Source organism: Mixophyes fleayi, chromosome 5, assembly GCF_038048845.1.
Source record: "Mixophyes fleayi isolate aMixFle1 chromosome 5, aMixFle1.hap1, whole genome shotgun sequence".
In the NCBI taxonomy this organism is placed as follows: domain Eukaryota; kingdom Metazoa; phylum Chordata; class Amphibia; order Anura; family Limnodynastidae; genus Mixophyes; species Mixophyes fleayi.
Window position 1 is genome coordinate 189,907,690 of NC_134406.1, and position 23,356 is coordinate 189,931,045.

General features: G+C 38.6%; 1 protein-coding gene across 2 annotated transcripts in view; it reads right to left on the reverse strand.

Annotated features, from left to right (window-relative positions):
* The window catches only part of LOC142158866 (putative phospholipid-transporting ATPase IIB), a 272,638-nt gene that overhangs the window by 133,525 nt on the left and 115,757 nt on the right, over positions 1-23,356 (reverse strand). For both annotated transcript variants that reach the window (XM_075213200.1, XM_075213199.1), the window contains exons 9-10: positions 19,250-19,330; positions 5,622-5,697 (exon numbers count right to left, since the gene is read on the reverse strand). In XM_075213200.1, coding sequence (XP_075069301.1) covers positions 5,622-5,697; positions 19,250-19,330 — 157 coding nt within the window. The remainder of the gene's footprint in view (positions 1-5,621; positions 5,698-19,249; positions 19,331-23,356) is intronic.

Sequence of the window (23,356 nt, forward strand, 5' to 3'; positions counted from 1 at the left end):
CAAGTCTCTTGGCAAAGTTTATATCCAAAAAATTTCCAGCTGCCCCGCTGTCAAGAAAGGCAGGGATAGAAACGGATCGATTACCATACATGATCCGAGCAGGGATTAAGACCGAATTCTTGGAAGAGACCATCTGGAGACCTAGGCGTACCTCCTCCTTTACTCCTAGGCCTGGTCTTTTCCCGCCTTGTTAGGGCAGCTACGCAGGAGATGGCCTTTATTGCCACAATAGAGACATAGCCCCAGTGACCGGCGCCTGGATTTCTCCTCAGGGGACAGGCGATAAGCCCCTAACTGCATGGGCTCCGGTAAATCCTGAGGAACAGAGTAGACGGCTGGAGAGGGCCAGGATGGTGAGGCGGCCTCCTTTTCGGACCTTCTTTCCTTGATCCTGCGGTCAATTTTAATAACTAGTTGCATTAAGGCCTCCAAGGAAGATGATGAAGGATATTGGACTAAGGAGTCCTTTATCTGCTCCGAGAGCCCAAGCCGGAACTGACTCCGTAGTGCGGGGTCATTCCACTGACTGTCGACCGACCAACGTCGGAACTCGGCACAATATTCTTCCGCTGTCCGCCTCCCCTGTTTCAGCGCTCTTAGGTGGGACTCAGCCGAGGCCACCCTATCTGGGTCATCATATAAGAGACCAAGTGCGTTGAAGAAGGCGTCTACGGACTGTAGGGCTGGATCCACAGGAGTCAGACTGAACGCCCAGGATTGGGGATCGCCTTGGAGTAAGGAGATGACAATGCCGACCCTCTGTTGCTCCGAGCCCGAGGAGCGGGGCCTGAGACGAAAATACAGCTTGCAGCCCTCCTTAAAATTTCGGAATAAGGTTCTATCTCCAGAGAACCGGTCCGGAAGATTTAACTTTGGCTCAGGTGCCGGAGTTGCTTGTGAGGCCTTGGCGGCTTCTTCCTGAGCAGAAAGCCTGAGTGAAAGATCCTGAACCATCTGCGAGACGACTTGGATCTGCCCTGCTAGGACTTGAGCTGGACTGGGTTCCATCAGTGGAGAATAGGATCGTTATTTATTTGGGCCAGTTATAATGTTAGGAACTCCTTCAGTCAGCACGACAGAACCCGGAATCTGCTCCGATGTCTGGTGTTCACTGGAGCCCCTAGTGGTGGGGACAGACTTGGCTGCAGACAAACGGAGGGTCGTGTAGTGTGCACTGACTGGGGAGAACCCAGAGGCAGCGTGGTAGAACACAGCGATGTGAGGTCCAGGCAAAAGGTCAAGGGCCGGCAGCAGACAGGGATATCAGAAAACAAGCCGTAGTCAGGGGTCACAGGCAATACAACGAAGTCCAAAAACAAGCCAGGGGTCATACACAGGAAATCCAAAAATAGAGTAAACACAGGAGCAGGGAAACAGGAACAGGAGCCTAGCTAAACAGGAAGCTATAACTGGCAATGAGGCTAAGTCCTCACTGCCTTAAATAGCAAGGAGAACCAATAGGAGTTGTAGTAATACAACCCCACCCACAGCATAATCACTGTACCAAGACAATACTGGCAGAGACAAGACAGCACCAATACTGAATCAAAAAGACTCTCACAGAGTCTGTTCAAAAGTATAAATATCCCTACCTTTCCCTGCAGGAATATGCCCGGGTGTGAGCCCGCTGGCCGGGCGCTGCGGCCTCCGGATTACAGCGTCCCGGTTGTTGCCTAGGCAACCGGGACGTCAGAGGCGGAAGTGAGACCCCGGTCGTCATGGAGACGGCCGTGGCGTCTGAGAGAGCCGGAAGCGAGCCGCGGCGGCCCGTCGGGGAGCCGCGGCTCGTAACACTATCCATTTACATTTATAATTGTATCTGCCTATTGTTTTGTCGCAACTTGATTTTTGGGCACTGCTTTTTCTACTTAATTGCGCTCCAAGCATGTTACTGTACTTGTAAAAGTCAATTCATCTCTATGAGAGCACATTGTCTCAATGAGAAACTGCAATAATGGACATTACAACTTCTCATTCATCATCTTGCTCACACACCTTTCTGCAGGTATTTTAAAGTGGTTAACAAAAACGTTCACCACTTTAGGTGGTAGAGCAGCTTTAACAGGATTTGCTACTCCATTGTTTTAAATCCATACTCCAAATATATATATATATATATATATATGTGGCAGAGGCCAACAGACTTTTGGGAGATCCGATAGCATATTTGAAACTAGAAAAAGATCCCACCCATGATTATGTTACCTTATTAAGGGAATTATTATCAAAAAATCTTCATGCTAATATTTTGAAAAAGGATGAATTCCAATTTTTGTATACCTCTTGTCCTATTATCCCCACTTTTTATTACCTCCCGAAGGTCCACAAAGATCTGAAAGCACCCCCAGGATGACCGATAATATCGGGTATAGATTCTTTAACGTCCAATTCATCAAAATACATAGATGTTTCTAAAAAAAGTATGTAAGTTCCTTAGCATCTTATTTGAAAGATACTAACAATATTTTACAAATATTAAAAGATTTTGTTTGGGAAAATTCATATTATTGGGTTACGATTGACGTACAATCCCTCTATACGTCTATACAGCATGAGAGGGGAATTGAGTCATGTAAGGAATTTCTAGATAAAGATGAATCACTTACACAAGATCATAAGAATTTTATCTGTGATCTAATGCGTTTTGTTTTGTCCCATAACTATTTTAGTTTTTTGGACACCTTCTACCTCCAGATTTGGGGTACGGCCATGGGAACAACTTTTGCACCCAGTTTTGCGAATTTACATATGGGAAGTTGGGAGGCAAAATACATTTACAAGCCGAACCCATTTACAGATAAGATTAAAATGTATAAACGTTATATTGACGATATTTTGGTAGTGTGGAATGGTTCATGTGAGGATTTTGAGGAATTTTTACAGTATATCAGTGATAATGAATACAATCTTAAGTTTACTGCCAACATTAACAAGACACAGGTTGAATATCTTGATTTAATTTTAACATCAAATGGCACTGAAGGTATCACAAAAAACTTCATAAAACATGTGGATACTAATAGTTATCTGCATTATGGCAGTTGCCATCAAAAGAGATGGAAAGACAACATCCCCTTGTCCCAGTTTAACCGATTAAAAAGAAACTGCAGTTTGAATTCAGACTTTGAGGAACAACTTGATATTTACTTGGGTCGGTTTAAAGAAAGGGAATATCCAAATGAGCTCCTTAGGGAGGCAAAAAATAAAATTAGGAATAAGGATCGAATGGAAGCATTACAATACACAAAAAAGGTTGATAGGAGTGATCTGGTACCTTTTATTACGCAATTTAATAGCTGTGAAAGCTTGATTAAAAAAACATTGATCAAACATTGAAGCATCTTATTAAGAGATCCGGTTTTGTCCAAAATTCTTCCAGACAAACCGTTTGTCATATTCCAAAAAAATCGGAATTTAAAAGACTGTATTGCCCCTAGTTTACTAAGGAAAAATATTCCACCAAAAAAACCTTCATGCTTGTTGTCTAATAATATAGGTTCAGTACAATGTACTCATTGTAATGTATGTAAATACATGAATACGACAAAAACTACTTTTCATAATTTTGATAATAGCAGACAATTTAGTGTGAAACAACGAATGGACTGTTTGACAACTTCGGTTATTTACATGTTGGAGTGTTCGTGTAATTTAAAATATGTGGGGAAAACGAAACGCCCACTGAAATTGCGGATTCAGGAACATGTACGCAATATTAAAAATGGAGTACAGAGTCACTCCGTATCAAGACATTTTTCCCTTAAACATAGTTGTGATCCTAAACATTTTAAATTCATGGCTCTGGAAAAAGTATCACTAAATGTGAGGGGAGGTGATTTACAACAGAAACTTTCCCAAAGGGAAATGTTTTGGATTTTCCAGTTGGGTACTCTAATACCCACTGGTTTAAACGAAATGTATGAGATAGCCCCCTTTTTATAAATACCTTATAATAATTTTTAATAATTTTTAACATTTTATAGAACATATCTATACCTTATTAGGCATATGTTATAATGTATGGCAATAAGTGTGTAAGTTGCTTTTTTAGGTTTTAATGCATTTAGATAGAGGTCTTAGTGTATATCTAGATAACCAGACCACATATAGATTTATTCATATTTTTATCATCTAGACAATACTTGTCTTTGTACATCTATATAATTGAGGATGGCTGTTCCTTTATTTGTATTTTTTTATGTATATTACTGTACCTGTTAATATGCGTGTGTTGTAGTTAATTTGTCTCTAATGGAGGAATTGTCCTCTAATCCTAAGATTGTACATATCGATAAAGTTTCTTTTCACGCATGCGCAGTAGATGGCGGTTCTGCGCATGCGCCAAAATGGTGCGACTGTCCGGTTATAAAGCCGGCGTTTTGAATGTTCAACATGTGTGTTTTTTTGCTCCTGAGGAAGTCCCACTGTGTTGGGACGAAACGCGTTGAGCTGTGGTTGCTATTGGCATCGTTACTACAACTATATGTGAGTTACTACTACTCGTTTTAATAAATTGTCATTTTCATATTTTCACATTGCATCCCTTGTCTATTTTTCATCCATTTCCGCCCTGGATGACCTTTTGACTGAGGGACTGCTATTTCAGAGTTCACTCTGCAGCATCTGGTACGCAGTATAAGCTGTTGGTGTTTTTTGGAGGTGTACTCATAAGATTAACCCATTTGGTGCCGGGCTAACAATTGATCCTGGTGGAGGTTTATCACATGTGGTGATACAGTACATAAACTCTATTACACTATTTGTGTTTTTCTATTTTCTGACCCACATTATCGCTATTACTGGAGAGGGGGAGACATTACCTCAGAAGAGGAACTCCGTTTCCACCATACGATCATTGATTTCATCTATATGGTACGCATTTTATTACATCTTCCCATATTACTATCAATATTACACATTGGAGCGCCATACTTGTTTATCTATCCGCAGTTACCACATCCCTCCGGATTAACCATCTGGACCCAAGTGACTCAAGGCTGCCGCTCTTAAACGAGCTATGTGCTTTTATCGGGACTGATTGTGTATATTTTGGTATATCCATCTACCAGTTATTTATACTGGTTGTTACGTTGAGGTTATTAGCGCTGTTTATATATCTGCTGTGTGTTCAATATATATATATATACATATACATATATATATATATATATATACATATACATATATATATATATATATATAAATATACCACATATTTGCAAATTATTATTAGTTATTTCTTTCTGCCTTACAGTTGTAATTTATCAGTCACACTTAGACAATTTGTGGCATTTCAGGCTATGCTCAAAAATGTAACAGTATTCTGACAGCTGTGAATACAGTCAGTCTGTTTACCAGGATTGGTTGTAAAGTAGGAGTCATGGGAGATCTGCTTAAGCCAACTAGTTAATTTTCAAGTTTGATAAAAGTTGTGTGGATACTCCTGTAGGCAAGCAGAGGAGTTAAAACAGTTTGGAAAATGCTGAATTTCTACCAGAAAGCAGTAGGGAAATGTATAGTTATGATTTGCAGATGATCCTATTAGTAGGAGAATATGAATATTTTTGAAATAGCATTAGATATGCATCCTATAGAAAAAAAGAAAATGTTTATTTTCTTACCAGATGCAACCACAGTGCTCGCCCACAAGGTGTTTTCAATACCAAGGCTTTCATGTATAGATGGATCACTATCTTCCTGTAAAAAAACAAAAAAAACAATTATATAAGTATTGCACATACCTAAACTTATGTATTATATACATAACATAAACAGAAATAGATAATACATCATCCAACATGACAAGGCATGGTAAATATTCATTCAAAATTCAACTGCAATAAATCTAAATTTATACAGAATAGAGAATAAGAAGAACTCAGAATAGAATGGCACTGTGCGGTTTGGTCAGTATTAGTGCAAACCTCCAGTAAACCAGTTCAACAGATCAAGTATTCAATCTGAATAGTCCATAGTTGCACTATGAAAATAATGATATAATTGGTAGTAAACGAAAACAAAAAAGCCCGATGTCATTGGCAAACATCAAAGTACAAATCTTTAAAAACTGCAGCAACTGAAAAAATAAGGAGTAGCTGCTCATGCTGAGAGCAGGTCAGTACAAACGTAAAGTGTATTACATGCAAACATCTATCCAAATATGGAAAATGTTTCATAGATGTGTTTCTTTTTTAGCTGCACTGCACTTTAGTAATAATGTTCCTTTAAATATGAAATAATCTTTCCTTTAACATATTGTTTAAACATTAACATTGATCAAGTGCCAATGTTCACATTGCTGGCCGTGGCTCAATGAAATAAAAAAAAAAACAACTTTGGATACCTCTATAGGATACTTGACATACTACATATACATGCTCAGTTTTATTCTTGGCAGTTTCCAATAAATGGAAGCAACTGACATGTTATCACCAGGAAATTATTATATAATTTGTATGAAATGGTGCAATAGTGGGTGACTTCTTATCAACTGCTGTAATACTTAATTTGGTTACTTTTTATTTCCTCTCTCTTATAATTAAGTAGCTAAAATCTGCAGTGTTGCCTGGTTTAAATCTTCAAGTTATTAAGTTGGATGTAACTGTCAACATTTTAAAATTAACAGCTCTTCCAACATACCCATGAGGTGGCTGCCGAGTGTCGTTTTTGTTTTTATTTTAAATGTTATTCAAACCCATCCAGTGGAAGGCCCAGAACAGGCTCCACAGGTCAAAGTTCTGCCCAGCCGACACCAACCAATGGTCCGATCGGGACCCGAAACCTCCTAAAACCTGGCCAGGATCCAACTGGACCACCTTTCGTTAGTTTCATGCTAATCAGTGTGGGGGTGTCTGTATGTATAACCAGACAAACAAACAAACCCAATCCATCCAGTGGAAGGCCCAGAACAGGCTCCCCGGGTCAAAGTTTCCCTACTACTCCAATGGGATCTCCAACCAAGACTTTAACCCCCTAATATGTCTTCTGGGATCCAATATTGCCAGTCTGTGAAGTTTTTGCCCAAATCAATCCAGTGGAAGGCTCAGAACAGGCTCCCCGGGTCAAAATTCTGCCCAGCGTACACCATCAGGAGGTCCGACCGGGACCCTAACCCCCTTCAAACCTGCCCAGGATCCAACTGAACGACCTCGCATTGGTTTCACCCCTATCAGTTCAGGGGTTTCCGAATGCAAACAAACCAAATACAAACCAAATCCATCCAGTGGAGCGCCCAGAACTGGCTCCCCAGGTCAATGTTCTGGACATCGTCCACCAACGGAAGATCCAACTGACCTATACCCCTTAATCTGGCCGGGAACCATCTGTACCAACTCACATTAGTTTCATCTAAATCGGTGCAGGGGTGTTGAAGATATTCGCTACAAACAAACTTCTTCTTTACATATATATATGACAGACGAAATTATATTGGTTAATACCAATAGGCAATACATATGATTATAGAGAAATATTTATTGCTACTGTGGTAAGTAAATGGCACCTGCCTCAAGTATCTTAATAATCATCATAATTAGTTACTGCTATTTTAGTTAGTTGGGATTAGACAAAGAGCAATTGCTATTAATTTATGTAGAAACCACACCAGTTGCATACTTAAGAATACATTTCTCCATAAATACAGGTGGGATAGAAAACATTTCACCATAAATACAGGTGGGATAGTTACGGTTTCAATCACACAAGACAAGGCACATCAAGGGATGTCAAAAAGTGCCCTTCGCGTATCTATGGACTAGTACATTTCAGAAACCCCATGCAGATTTTCTGATGAGAAAAATTTGGGAATAAAAGCCTACAACCCTCTGAGCCGGCAGAACAAGAGCAATTCTTCCGGCTTCCTGCAATGTTTGCATACTGATATGTAAAGCTTCCAATTCCACTGGAACTGTCATGGTTCTGGATATGACAAAGAAAATCTTCCTAGGAACAGGATAGAATTCCATTTTGTATTCTCTGCTGATAACATCCACAACCCACCGATCCAACATAGAATGCATCTGTATACTATATGACCTTTGATCCTGCCGCCAGGAGCAGATCCAGATATTGTATCAGTGGCTGCCTATGGAACTGCACATTCTGTGCAGCCGCAGGCAGGGCTGCCGAGAGGGTGGGGGAGCAGGCTATTTAAAAAAACAAATAAACAAAAAAAAGAATACTCACATCCCATGAATGCGGCGCCGGTGTCCCTCTTACTTCTTCTCTGCTCCGTTCACACTGAATGACGGGTGTGACGTGATGACGTCACACCTGACTTTCAGTGAGGAGCGGCGCAGAGATGACCAAGACAAGAAGACAAGAAGAGAGAAGAAAGAAGCAGAAGCCGATATAAAGGTAAGTAAAAAACAGAGGCAAAGGGAGTAAAACAGAAAGGGACAGAGTGATGAAAGGATATGGGGGAGGGGAGAAAAAAAAGGCACTGAGTGATGGAAGGTGAGGGGGGAGCAGCATGGCACAGTGATGAAGGAGAGGGAGGGAGCAGCATGGCATAGAGTGATGAAGGGGAGAGGGGGGTGCAGCATGGCACAGTGTGATGAAGGGGAGAGGGGGGCAGCATGGCACAGTGTGATGAAGGGGAGAGGGGGGCAGCACGGAACAAGTGATGAAGGGCGGCCAGGTAAAGGGGGGTAAAGCAGCAGAGAGGGTGCAGTGTGATCATAAGGGGGCACAGCGTGGTTGTGATGAAGGGGCACAGTAATGTGTGTGTGATGGCACTTGGGGCTTGTGGTAGTGTGTGTATGTGATGGCACAGCGGGCCTGTGGTATTGTGTGTGTATGATGGCACAGGGTGCTTGTGGCAGTGTGTGATGGTACAGTGGGTCTGTGGTAGTGTGTGTGTGTATGATGGCACGGGGGGCTTATGGTAGTGTATATGTGTGTGTGTGTGTGTGTGATGGCACAGGGGATTATGGTAGTGTGTGTGTGTATGTGTGTGATGGCACAGGGGACTTCTGCTAGTGTGTGTATGTGTGTGATGGCACAGGGGGCTTGTGGTAGTGTGTGTGTGTGTGTGTGTGTGTGTGATGGCACAGGGGGCTTGTGGTAGTGTGTGTGTGATGGCACAGGGGGTTTGTGGCAATGTAGTGTGTATGAGGTAGATGGTGTCTAATTAATGGGTGCTATTTTGCTTGTGGGGTGATGGTGGGGCAATTTAATAGCGGGAACTATTAATTTAAGATGGCGTGGTTTTGGGGCTATTGAATGTGGGGGTGAGTTTGGGAAGTATGAGGTCTCTTAAAATGTTATTAAATGTGACTATGAATTATTTAATGGGTGTGATGGTTGTGGGAAATAGGTATATTTATGATATGTAAATACTATTAATTTATTGCTGGGGATGTTTGCAGGGAGGGAAATAGGTTTATTTATTAAATAAATAAATATACTATTATTTTAATGTTGGGGCTGGAGGAAGGCCTAATTATTTCTCGTGGATGCTATTGATTTAATGCCGGGGCTGGTTGTAATTTTCTAAATGTACCTATTTTTATTTTCCCAAATAGGGCCCCCAACATTCCAGGATCCAAAGAAGCCAAAAATAAAGAAACCTGCAACCACAGGTGGTGAAAGTGAGAAGAACAGGTAGGAGATTCTTGTGGGACAATCCCAATTTTTGGTGAGTGTTCTGCCCAATGTAAGGTGCAGGCCAAGACTGTGAACTGTTTCTGTACACGCTGCATTATTTCTATACTACACTATGGTGCTAGATGCCCTGAAAGTCAGGAGTGCTGGGACATATGTCACGCTCCGGCGAGCGGTCAGTGCACCCTTGTGGCAATGGTATACACAACAAAGCAGGTTTTTTTTCTGTAGAAGGGTGGCCTAGCGATTTTCACCTATTAGCCACGCCCCAACATTGCATAGCCACGGCCACAATCGTAAGAACACTTTTGCTCATTTTGTTGACATTCTGAACTATGACGGGGGGCCCCATGAAGTTGTTGTACCGGGGCCCTGAATTGCTCTTGGCAGCCCTCACCGCAGGCAGCACGCCCCTTCAGACATCTCTAGACATCAAAGGACTCCAAACAGCGACTCCATGGCTACAAACTGATTCTGCTCTGCATAGCACCAATATAAACATAGTGCTCAAAAATGATTCAATGAAAAATGGAGCTCATTGTTGTGAGGCACAATGGGAAAATCATTCAGCAGCTGAGCATGGTAGGCCTGCATGTTTGGTTATTTGCTGACTGCAGTGACAGGTCTCTGTGGGATCCAGCTGTTTGTCCTGAACATTCACATGAAATGTGTCCTGTTTCTAAGAGATTAGGCTGAGTGACAAGACTGGCTAATTTGAGAATATCATTCAAATATATGAAAATGATAACAACTTAACTTATATTGATTCATATGAAAGATACTCTGCAGAAGAGCAGTTGCCAGTCAATGAATTGATATACAAACATTCATATGGGTTATTCCATGTCAGTTCAACCAGGGGTGCCCAACACCCAACTCAGATTTGTTCGAAAATTTAGCAGAGTACCCTGCTGATTTTTTTTTGTGGTAGTAATTTATACCTTTTTAACCCACCCCCCCCAAAAAAAAAAAAAAAAAAAAAAAAAATCCCTAATGTTGATTGAACCTAGCGTTTTCAATTCTATTCGAAAAACGTGTGTGTTTGCCATAGCACAAAACATGAAGCAGATAAAGTAATTTGGTTTGGATTTTTGGGTTCGGGAGGAGGAGTTACCTTAGGGGTCCAAATTTTGTGGTGATTCCTTAACAAACACCTGTGATACTTCACAAAACTGGATAAAGAAGCTGCAACTAGTACATTATTTAATAAATTGAAAAATCAATATTTAATCAACCAATTGTCAGACAGTTGAGATATTTGGCAGAAATTGTTGTTTTGACATCCTCTCTTAACTAAAAAAAATTTCAAACATATCTGAGATGGGTGGGGGACATTTCATTTTTTTGGGGTGATCTGTTATGGAATGACTCATATAAAAATAGCAATGAGCAGAAAGCAATTTTTCAGTCCTTTACAGATTAAATAGCAATAATACCGAGGAAGATAAAACCAGCACAATCTCGTCTACCGTATTACAATTTTATTTTTTTTTGTTTAGTGTAACTTCAACAGCTGACAGTCCAGGAAATCTGTTTTGTGCGACACCCTCTAAGCAAAACACATTAATTTCAAGACAACAGCATATCTACAGATAAAATGCGCCAAAACAAAAAAAAAATGATTAGACAAAGCACCCTTGCGGCACTACCCTAGCACAGGAAAATCTGGGTATATCTAAAGCAACAGTGGCAGGACCATATTTTTTAAAAAAATTACTAGTATAGCAACTGAATCTAGCAACAACAAACAAAAATCAAGATACAAATTCTGAGTATGACATATCTAAAGATAACCATTGACCTGATTATCCTAGGACAATCTGTATTTTTCTGACTGTACATCTGTAACCTGACATTCTTATATTTTGACATTAAGATACCTATATTGACAGAACTACAGTAGTGACAAAACAGTCACAGAGATATAATAAGCAGCCTTAAAGGACCATGACATATTTTTTTTTATTATCATAAGATGGACTTGCCCCTGTTCAGCAGTCTTAGAGGGACTTGTTTCTGGGGAACCCTTCAGCAAATGCTTTTCCTAGTTTAAGCAGTGTTATGATGTAGCAGGGGTGGACCTAACATGCTACGGCCTACTCTGGAGATTGGGCCTTCCTTGGAGAGGGCTGATTGCATCAGAGCTACAGTATCACAGTACAGAGGAAGAGGGTCCCAAGTGCAAGATCTCCACAAAATGGATACTAAAAATGGAAAATGGACAAAAAGATTTTGAAAACCAGTTGGTTGTCCCTGCAATCAGCTTCAAAATTTGAGAGCTTTAAAAACATAGTTGACTTGTGATGTTCCATTGAAATAGTATATTCTTGCAAAAGCCAAATAATGTTCATATAAAAACAAAATACGCACATTATATATTTATATACATGTCTTCTGCATGCAATAGTTTTTTCTTTGTTTTCAGGAACTTTGTACATAATACAAAAAGTCAATTCAGCCTAATTTAAAACCTGAAACGCATGATAAAATTACTAGATGCTATATGGCGCTGCTGCTCACTTTATAGTAATGTCAATATTGTATATGTAAATTGGATTGTAAAGTTAACCCTGCATGCCACAGACTATTAAAACTCTGGTTGGTTTGTTTAAAGAGTGGATTCCACCAAGACACACTTGTTAACTTGGCAATGATATTCTTTGTTAAAAACAAAAATATTTGCATGAATTATAATGCTACACTATGTCCATGTAAAAATAAATATTGCAAATATGCACTTCATAGTACATGAAAATAAGAAATCTACTTATAGCATTTGGCACATAGGAGGAGGAGAATAGCCACCACCTGGCCCTTAACGCGATCCATTTTAAGAGAAAATTCTGAGTTTCTGTTCAATTTGCAGGAATATCCAGTAACATGAGGAAGAGGAAAGAGTGCTCTTTTAGCAAATTCTAAGATTATCTTTCAGAGATAAGTGGATTGTTCAAACATCAATATATGATACCATTTTACTTGTGTCAAATCCCATTTGACCACAGATCAATTTAATTTTCTGGGTTTCATCTTTAAAATGTAACCATGCAAGTTTAACTCCTTCGTATCATCCATTTTCTAAAAGAAGTGAAAACATTGAAATACTTAGTTTTAACAGGAACACTGCAATATGAAGAAAAGCAGACAAAGTAGCCAAGTGTACCAGGCAATAATATACCCAATAGTTTCACAGGGAAGTAATATTGTATATTTAAGCATCATATATATATATATATATATATATATATATATATATATATATATATATATATATATATATATATATATGAAAACAGGGATACTCTGCACTCTCCAAACACATAATTAATGCTGTACCAAGTACTGTTCTATATTAAAAACAGGGAATGTTAGTTCAACATATTGCAATATATGTTAAGCTGACCAACTCACGCCAAAGTCTTCCCATTCTGGTCAGTCCTAACATGATCAAATGCTATGCTTTTTTATCTGGGCTTAAGGCTTACCTGCACACAGCTTTTAAAGGCAAGTCTTTCCCAAGCACTAGCAGCCATGGGAGACCTGGGACTCAACTGACACAAGTTGGAATTAATTAATGTAAAGAATGGGGTGCAAGAGTCATGGGACTTACATTGTATAAACAAAAACAGACATAGATCCTCTGCACTCACCATGTACAGACTGGGGTGCAAGAGGGGGTTGCCCACATTGTATAGACAAGAAAATAGGGAGTGGCGTGGGTTGGTCAGCTTAACATATATTGCAATATGTGGAACTAACATTCCCTGTTTTTAATATAGAACAGTACTTGGTACAGCATTAATTATGTGTTTGGAGAGTGCAGAGTATCCCTGTTTTCTTGTCTATACAATGTGGGCAACCCCCACTTGCACCCCAGTCTGTACATGGTGAGTGCAGAGGATCTATGTCTGTTTTTGTTTATATATATATATATATATATATATATATATATATATATATATATATATATATATGTATGTCCGTGATTGGTGCAAAATATCATGAGCCATTTACGGGACTCATTTTATGAGAAACCAAATTATTAACATATTTGGTCATTTAAATGTCTCTCTCACAGTGACACAAAAGTACAATAAATTATTAAAAACACTAAACTCTGCATTCCTCATCACCCTTACAATATTTTTAAAATTCTGACCTTCATTGCTGGTTCTAAAAGCCTGGAGTTATGCAGTCACTAAATAAGTCCGTTAATGATCAATAATGAATATATTGACGTATAAATATATTAATGGTAGATGGTTTATTTGCACATAATTTAAGGAATAATAATGGAAGAACTTTTAATAACCTCTTGTATTAAAATTAGTAAACTTCAATTTAATTACATTTGTAATGTGCATTAAAGAAGGTGGGAGAAAAAAAAATAACTTATTAAATGGGATCCAGCTTCTGGATTGAAGTGTCAGGGCTGTAGCTCGTGAAAGAAACAATGCAAGGTTAGTTCATAGCTGTTATTGTAACAGCTTTCTTGGGAGAGGAGGAAGCAAATTACAAAAAATAAATGCATTCATTGGCAGATACATAGGGCTTGATGGTTGATGTAGTTTGCGTAGCACAAATTAAGCAAATGCGCACTGTGTGCCCACAAAAAGAATGCAAGCATATTGCATGCAGACTTTCGTGTATCTTACGACTAAATAAATGGAATGGGTGAGGAAATTGGTGGTCTAATGTAAGCTGAGTATAGTCTGGGCATTTTCATGCAAATGTGATTGATGAAGACCTGCAGTGACATACAGATACGCCTGTCAGTAGGCGTATCTTTTACGGGGGCCTGAGGACCGGTGAAAAGATCTGTGTTCTTGATAATGATCCCCAAAACAAGTGATCCAAACACCAGTGCTTATAGCTTAAGCTGGTAGTGGCAATATCGGGAAGGCAAACAGCATTGACCCACCCACCCCTCGCAAAAGCCACTACCAGCACTAGACAATCATAAGCTGGGTTGGTGACACTTTAACAGGGAAACCTGCAGCATGGGTTCTCCCCTGTGATAATGTGAACAGCCCATGCTGTTCAGCACAAGGCGGGGATGACCAGTCAAGATGTCGACTGGTCTGATGTAACAACAGCGTAATTATATGGTTAATAGCATAAAATCACTACTTTACACGTATACAACTATATAGGCTGTTTGTAATGCCACACAAAAGGATAGTGGAGGACCTCATGGCTTTAAGAGAAAATTATTACTAACATTTTCTGGAACACAATCTTCCATTTTCCCCAATAAACATTTTAGGGAAATTTGGCAAAGTGCTATAGATGATGATACAGGCATAATTCATATAGTCTGTGCCTCAAATATGTTGTAATGTATTAAAATGCTGTAGAGTGAAGAGATTATGTGGCAGTAACATAGTCTGCAGAGCTATACTACTACATATCAGCTTTTCCTTAAGTGTAGGTCTTGTCAAATGGAATCTACGGTAGCAAGGTCAAAATTAAGTGGGCAGGATGCAGGCAGTTGGCATGTGCTTCAAGGAGTTTGGAGGTCTCCCAGACATTCCAGGAGAATAGGTAAGTATGGAGAAAATTGATTTTGCATTTTGGATAGGTCATGCATTACCTTTATATTTTGAGGCCTAAGGGTTAAGTGAAGATAAACTATTTTCCAAAGTTTGGCAAATGTAGAGCAAACATTAGTCATTGTTTCTCATTTTGACAGAATATTCTAAGGTTTGTATTCTAAGCTTGTGGAATGATATCACTGCCTTTATTGTCATTGTTATGAAAGTAAGCATGGCAAAAGTTTAATACTATCTTGTGCTTGCTGAAATGGACATATTGGTAATAAACTTACAAGGAAATCTTTCCCCTTCTAGTGGAACAAATTCTTCTGGTAGTCAGTCTATATTATACACAATGAACTCTATTGATATCGACTAGAAACCAAACTTTACCATCAAGCACTTTCATTCACAAAGTTGTCTTTGATTAGTAAACAAATATTCATGTACGAGCACATCTGTCAATATCATGGTTTGATTAAAGCTGTGTAGAAGTCATACTGCAGCATATTTGCTAAAAATATATATGCTTGAAACTTGCAATATGATGTTAGGATAACTAGGTGTTTGTTTTTGTGGGGCTCTGGTTTGGGAGTCTGACTCTGCATTTAATACATAAGCAATATAAGGAAATAAGCTGGCTGCTATGCTAAATTCTTGTTTGTGCTTGTAAATCACCTTATAGAGCAGAGACTGAAATTATGAGAACCACTTAAGTTTAGAAGGGACTTTATCAATACAATTGAAGATTTCTTGATTACACAGATCAATTCTGATAACCAATAAAGCCCCAAACTATACTTACTAATGTGCAATACAACAGTATATTCCTTTTTCTTTTTGGCGCGTGAGCTTTTCAATCTTCTTGCCTCTGCCAATTTAAAAAATCAAGCAAACAAAAAAAAAACACAATATAAAAACATCCTCATTGATCATTTGTATAATGATCAATGATTGATAAGAGCTGAACCCCTCAAACAGGACAACATAGGAATAACATGGATGTCTCATAACTCACAGGAATAGAATTGAGTAGTCAATAGACATACTGGTAGGTTAGAACTGGCATGTGACTAAAATTAGCCTTTAATGTATGTTGTGTCTCTGCAGCAGGAAAATTAGGATGTAAGCTCCACTGGCACAGGGACTGATAAGCCTGCCAATAGTATGGCACTACATAATATGTTTCGATGTAAATAAAGGATAATAATAGTAACAATGATAATAGGAACAAACAGTAAAAGGGACTTGCTGCAAGCACAGATGAAATCAGCAGATTAACTAAAAATCAGAAACAGAGAGGGGGCAGAAGATAGACTAACTGTATGCAGGAACAGTACAGCACCAGGGAATAGATGGGCGGACAACAAGAATCATGAAGAAAAAACATTCCGGAAGGGAACAGACACACATATTATAACCATAGAGGCCCATTCTCCCAGAATGATCGGGTAGGTCACCCAGAGACCTAGGAGAGGAGCTAATTCTTCCGCATCCTGCCTACTTCATAGTGGGTACGATTGGGGCCTACGTATTTAACACTCTATTGATGTGTTTTTTTGATACATTAGGATTTTCTTTCCTTTAATTCTGTTTTATCGGTATATCCTCTGTCAGTATATTGGTTAGTTACATGTCAGATCAATATTAATATCAATTATATATAATGTTATTATGAACATTTTTGCAGAGATAAAAAGTTTTATTATTTAAACTTTCCATAAGTAGAAACCAGTGTGTGGTACACAACTGATTCCAAATAACACAAGCTTTCAGCACCACATCCACAAACAACAAAACCTGTTTCCATTAAACTACAGGTGTGAACTAATGAAGATTCCAACTTGATTGGAGATTTTGGTCTTAAGTAACCAACTGTGTGTTAGTTGGAAAATCCCTTTTGATGAAACCGTTAGAATAGATGGAGAAATGCCCTAAGGATACAAATGATTGTTTTTAAATCAACTAAAGACCTGCTTTATTTCTCTGATACACTTTGAAAATTATAATATATTGTTATACACTGGTTCTGCTTAAATTTAACATATTTTTGTTATATCCAAAATACAACTAGCATGGCCATCCCCTTACTTTGGTATAAAAAAAAGAAGGCAACACCTTGGAATGGACTAGGGACAAGTACCAGTAAACCAAGAGGGGGCTGTAAAATAATGTTGAGTTTATTTAGAGCGGCATTTCCTTGGAATGTTTACTAGCATTGGAGACCTGCTGCAACCATCATGAATACGTATGGAAAGCTATGAACCAGAAAACCCCAGAAGGTCATGACTCCTCTTTTCTTCAAATGAGTATCAGTGAGCAATTTCCACTTTTTTCTATTATGGAATCAACCAATATGGCAAGTAAGTGCGAAGTAAATAAAAACTAAAGTTGAAATAAAGAAAAAATAAATGTGCGTGTCTGCGTATATAAACAAAGCACACACAAATAGAAGCATGGTCATTCTATGGTCGCACATTAGCTTGCACTCCACAGCATATCACAGGCTATATTCATTGTTCTTATAGAAAAGGTGTGACACTGATCTATCCGATTAGTGACAAATGCTACAACAAAGCCTGCTGCATAAGTAAATACATATGAATATAAAAATGTGAAGTAGATAAAAACTGCACTACCATGTAATCAGGTAAATCTAACCAAGCTTCTCCTTAGTCTAGTTGGAGCCCTGAAGGCTGTGCTCATTACAGCAGTTTTTCCTGGGGCACCTCTATTTTTTTCCCAATATCATGCTGAGAGCAGAACAGTCACAATCGCAGTAAAGACGCTGTCGCTTGTGATTGGCCCACCTGTTCACAAAACCACTATGTTGCCATTTTAAAGCGGAAAGCAGAATGAACGTGCTGGTTCTGGTGGAGCCCTATAGAAAACAACTGCCTGGAGCAAACCCCTGACTGCGTAACACATTATGCACAGTGGATATCTTCTATAAAACATTACTGATTTCATTGTATGCACAACAGAAAACATTACATGCATTGACAAGTAACACATGTGTAAAACATATTGCTGTAAAACATCTAGTTCACTGGTGAACTAGATGTGATGCTTCCTGTATAGTTGTCTCCATAGGCCTTTCCCCTAGGCCTAAAACACACTAGCTTTAAATTATATGCATTTACTATCGCTATTAACAATAGTACAATACATGTAAACAGGACTGACAATGGAACCCATTATATCCAATGTCAACACACCCACTGGCGTTTTTACTTGCTCTTCAGTGTGTTGCATTTGTGTTGTGATGTTTAGAACTCTTCCTGTTCCATTAAATGCACTTAAGCAATGGAAGGACCTCCGATGTTGTTCTTAACAAACGCATGTCAAAAGCATTTGGCCTCTGGTGTCCATTTAAGCATATTTTACTCCTTGTGCCATGCTTGACTTTCTCCTGTAACTATGTTTAGTATCAGTTTATACAACATCATTTACATTCTTTAACGTATTTGATTCTGCAGTGAATGTCAATTTCTAAAAGCTGCAGTTTCAAACATCAATTGATTTATTACACATGTAGCAACATTAACGCCTAACTTCACGGCCCAATTGACATTGTTTGAAACTGTAAGTTTCATTATAATTAATCATTGTGCACAATAAGACAATAAATAATAAATACTACAATTGTAAGTATGAGTGCTGGGATTCGCTGAACTGTTACTGGTGTACTTGATGCTTAATAAATTCAACAATACGAAACCAAGTCTACATATTCTTCTGTTGTACTACAGTCTTTGCATGGATCAGTCTCTGGAAGTCTTATGTGGTAGCCAATAATTTGCTGTAATGTAAAAGCTGACAAGGAATGGTTTCCAAAACTATCCAAAGTAATAATGCGACTGTACTAGAGCTATGGGCTAACCACCCCGCGTATATAATTATTACAGGTGATCCTATTACATCAGGTAACAGGCAAACAATTTGTGACAGACATAATGACAAAATATGTATTAGTTTCCAAGGTGCTGGATCAAACGCAGGTGCAGCACATATTGCTTTGAGATGCCCACCCCTCCCTTGCTTAGCAGTCAATGCAATATTGTCTCAAGGGCATATTGTGTGGATATGAAAAATTAGAGAAAGCATTTACTTACCCGTGTAAAGTTACCTTCAAAACTGTGAATATCCAGTTGTGGCTTCTGAGCATAAACATAAGCATTGATTGAAAAGAGATCCTGCAATAGAGAATAGCTGCAATTAATAAACAATGCAGCTTGATCACTAAATAAGGGTATGTCATAGAAGGCATGACCAAAACAGCTTGTTCATTTCTAAATATGACACTATTGATTTTCTTTCTTTGTTCACGAAACAAAATCTTCATATTTTTTTTCCCGGCACAAAATAACACAGACAGAGCAAGGGTATTACCAAACACCATGTTATGGATAACTTTATATTTGATACTGGAAAACAGATTTATTCCTAAGGGAAACTTTAGAAAACCTGAGTAATATGAATGTCATGGCTTGTTAAAAACAAAAAGAAATTTACTTGGAAAAGGTCATGATCTCTTGGTGAAATATTGATTGCCAGCTCACCAATGATAAGTAACACTTAAGAGGAAATTTATTTTAATATAAAATACTCAATGTTGGACAGGGTCATGAAAGTGTTAATTACTAACATCAATACATAAATATAAATTTAGTTCTCTGTTAGTTCTTGATCATATAACCCTCAACAGAGGTTTAAAGAATGATGTTTTTCATGGGTACAGCACGCCTGAATATAGAAAACTCACTGAACCTTAGCTGTGGATGATGTGAGTGTGATCATGTGATCAAGCAGTAACTTCAAAATATGAGGTCATACTAGAAACACAATATTAGAAATGTGGACATGACAATCATCAGCATCATTTATATAGCGTCAACATCATACTTGCCTACATTTGGCAAATCGTATCCGGGAGAGGGGTTTGTCTAGAGGGTGGGAGGGGGCGGCCAATTTCGGCATTTTGGCCCCACCCCTTGCGACAAATATGCCGTTTTGCAGCGGGGCGGGGCCAAAATGACCCAATTTCGGCAATTGCGGGATGCAAGAGATTTGCCAGCTCTACCGGGAGTCCGTGAAACCGACCCGGACATTCCGGGAGAGTTGGCAAATATGGTCAACATATTCCGTAGCGCTTTACAATTGGGGACCAACACAGTAAACTAATAAACAAACTGGGTAAAACAGACAGAGAGGTGAGAAGGCCCTGCTCGCAAGCTTACAATCTATGGACAATGAATACTACTGTATTTATTAAGATGTGATTGTGGGCAGACACCACCGTTAAAAATCAAGGACATATTATGTAAAAACGTCTAAAAACAAAAAGGTGACTTCTCAGCATTCAAACTAGAGACAACTAGCGACCTAACCTCTCGTAACAGTAACAACTGTGTAAACTAGTTTACATGTAGGTAATCCTGCATCATACTTCTCCCTAACTATTTGAACTCAGGTTTTCCTCCTATGGAACGCCACCATTTAAAATTACTCATCTTAATGTCTTCATGATGGCACCACTTGCACAGAATTTTTAACCTAATATTGAAGAATGTTGTTAAGGAAAGCTGATAGTAAAAACTGTGCTCTTGTCCAAGCAATTATTTTTTTGACAACCTGTCTCAATCTCAGCAATGTTTAAAATTGCAAAAATGGGCCGCATCAATGTGATGAACCTCTCATGGGTGTAAACCCAATAATTCTACTAGTTAATGGAGGGGGAAGTTAACCTGGTATTCTCGTTAAAACCATTAATAAATTAATACAAATAATTTAATAAACTGGTGCTAAGTCACTTATATCACAAAATTGTACTAACCCATGGTCATTCACTTTAAACAGTCTAATGTAAGTTAGGTTAACATGTCCAATGGCTAAATAGGAATTTGTTAAAGGCCTCAATTAGGTAATTTATATAACTTCTGGCAGGTTATTTATGTCCATATACTGGATATTTGTGAGATCTATATAAAATCATATGTGTACTTTAAAGGACCTCTTGGCTTTCACCAATTCCAGCAACATTGCATTTAATTTACAGTGTGGTTTTAACAGGCGTAAGTAGTAGACCAACTTTGTGAATAGTAGTTGGCTGTGGCTCACCTGGGGGTATGGAGTCTAATGAGTGTCTGGTCTTCCCGATTCCTACAATGAGGCAACGGGCTTTTCTGCAAAATATTCAAAGGATGTGGCCACAAGGCTTGCCCAACCTGGCAACAGCCGACAAGGGACACACTTGAGACAACAGCAATAAGTCAAGATTTGAGCCAAAACAGTGAGGAAACAAGCTTGGTAATTAATGGGAGGTCAAGACAGCATCCAGGCAGCAGCACAAAGTAGAACAATAATAGAGGACTGCTCATAGTAATTACACTAAATTGTCTTATGAATGCAGCGACTGCTATCACCACCAACCTGTGATGGGAGCAGGCAGCTTAAGAAAAATTGGTCCAACGACGATGTTATAGGCAGGTTGCAGGAAATAAACCTCTCTTCACACCTGGCAATGCCAGTATGTGATACAAAGAACACAGGGAATGGAATACTGAGCTGTGGAGGATAGTGATGTGGTCAGATGGAATATATTTCAACATGTTCTCAACAAACTGAGCACCTGTGTTGCCAAGTACACTACAGCCCTTAGTGCTTATTTCAAGCAGTGGAGTGGGCCAACATCCTATTAAGTCATTATGATAGCATTTAAATTTTCTGTCCACTATCTGCATACTCTTTAAAATAAAAATGGGTAGGTAGTAAAGAAACTTCTCCTCTAGCCCTATGCAGGATTAAAATGACACTGAACACTAGTTTTTTTAAATTACAATTTCACAATAAACTTTTCATGATTAAATCTGCAGCATTGTGCCTTTTTGATGACAGGAAGGTATCCCACTCTTGTGAAGGGCACAACATCCATATTAAAGGAGAGGAACCCTCGTGCTGCATTAGAATCAGGTTAATTAACAGCATCAACTGCATAGATGACAAATCTACACATCTCTAAATTATAAATGACACATTATTTAGTATGGTATAGGGCACGATAGGCCTTTTTCTGTATCTGTTCACATCTTAAACTGTTTGCCATTTGTTGTAATCTTTCACACGCTGGCCATTCATCACATTCTTGTCCTTCCTATTTAGTTTTCATCAAGACCATGAGAAATAATTCATATGAAACTAATACACATGTGGGTGTCCTATATCTTCATCATTCACTTCTTCCCCATCTGTTATCACCTACAATTTAGATAATCCAGCCTATTATGTGCTTTATTGTGAACAGAAAAATAAAGAGTCTCTCGGAATAGGGGGTAGAACAGAATCCAATACCACACACATGCAATAAAAACAGTTGTCCGGACTCCAGCCTATTTTTTATAAAGCATTTTACCTAAACAGTTCACACAAAAATTAAACATCAACTTAACACACTAAAACCGCTGATTGCAATTTAAGGGAGGAAACAATCGGACATCATTTTCACCTGCTGATGTAACACTATTAATTTAATTTATTTGGTTACAGTAAATTCTAGTATTTCAACATACATGCTGATAACATTTTATTCAGTTTGTAACATGTTAAAAAATAAAGGTTTTAAGGAAGAGAACACAACTATAGTACAAATAGTATGTAAGTTGCTAAAACAAAAACAAAAAAGATCACACAAAAGTATGGGGACATTGCATTTCTGAGGCTACTATGCAAGACCTACTGTCAGCAACTAGAGAAACATTTAGTACCAATGGAGCCCAAAGTGGAAAGAACTCAATAGCTAACAGTTTGGTACAATAGACATTTGTATAGCAAAATAAAGCTGGTGCCAAAATTGCCTGTAGTTAGGCTTTTTCATTTCAGGCTTTCTTTAGCAGAATCCCATTTTTGTTTCTAAATAATTATCATTCCTACAATTGCAGCTTGGGCATGTAAAATGTTAGTAGACACATGTATTAAATAATATAAATAATTGGACAAGCACTACAAATAAGTGTACCTAAATCCAAGGCTCATGGCTGCTAATTTTTCCATCAAAAAGGATATTTGTAAGATTAGTCTCCTGACATTCCAGAGACACTCAGCAGAGCATTGAGAAAGGTACAGAATTACAGGTAGGTTTCTGTCAGGAAATTACTTTCTGACTTAGTCAAGTTGTCTTGGAACAATTTTATCTTTTTCACAGTTGTCAGGTTTATTGATCGATC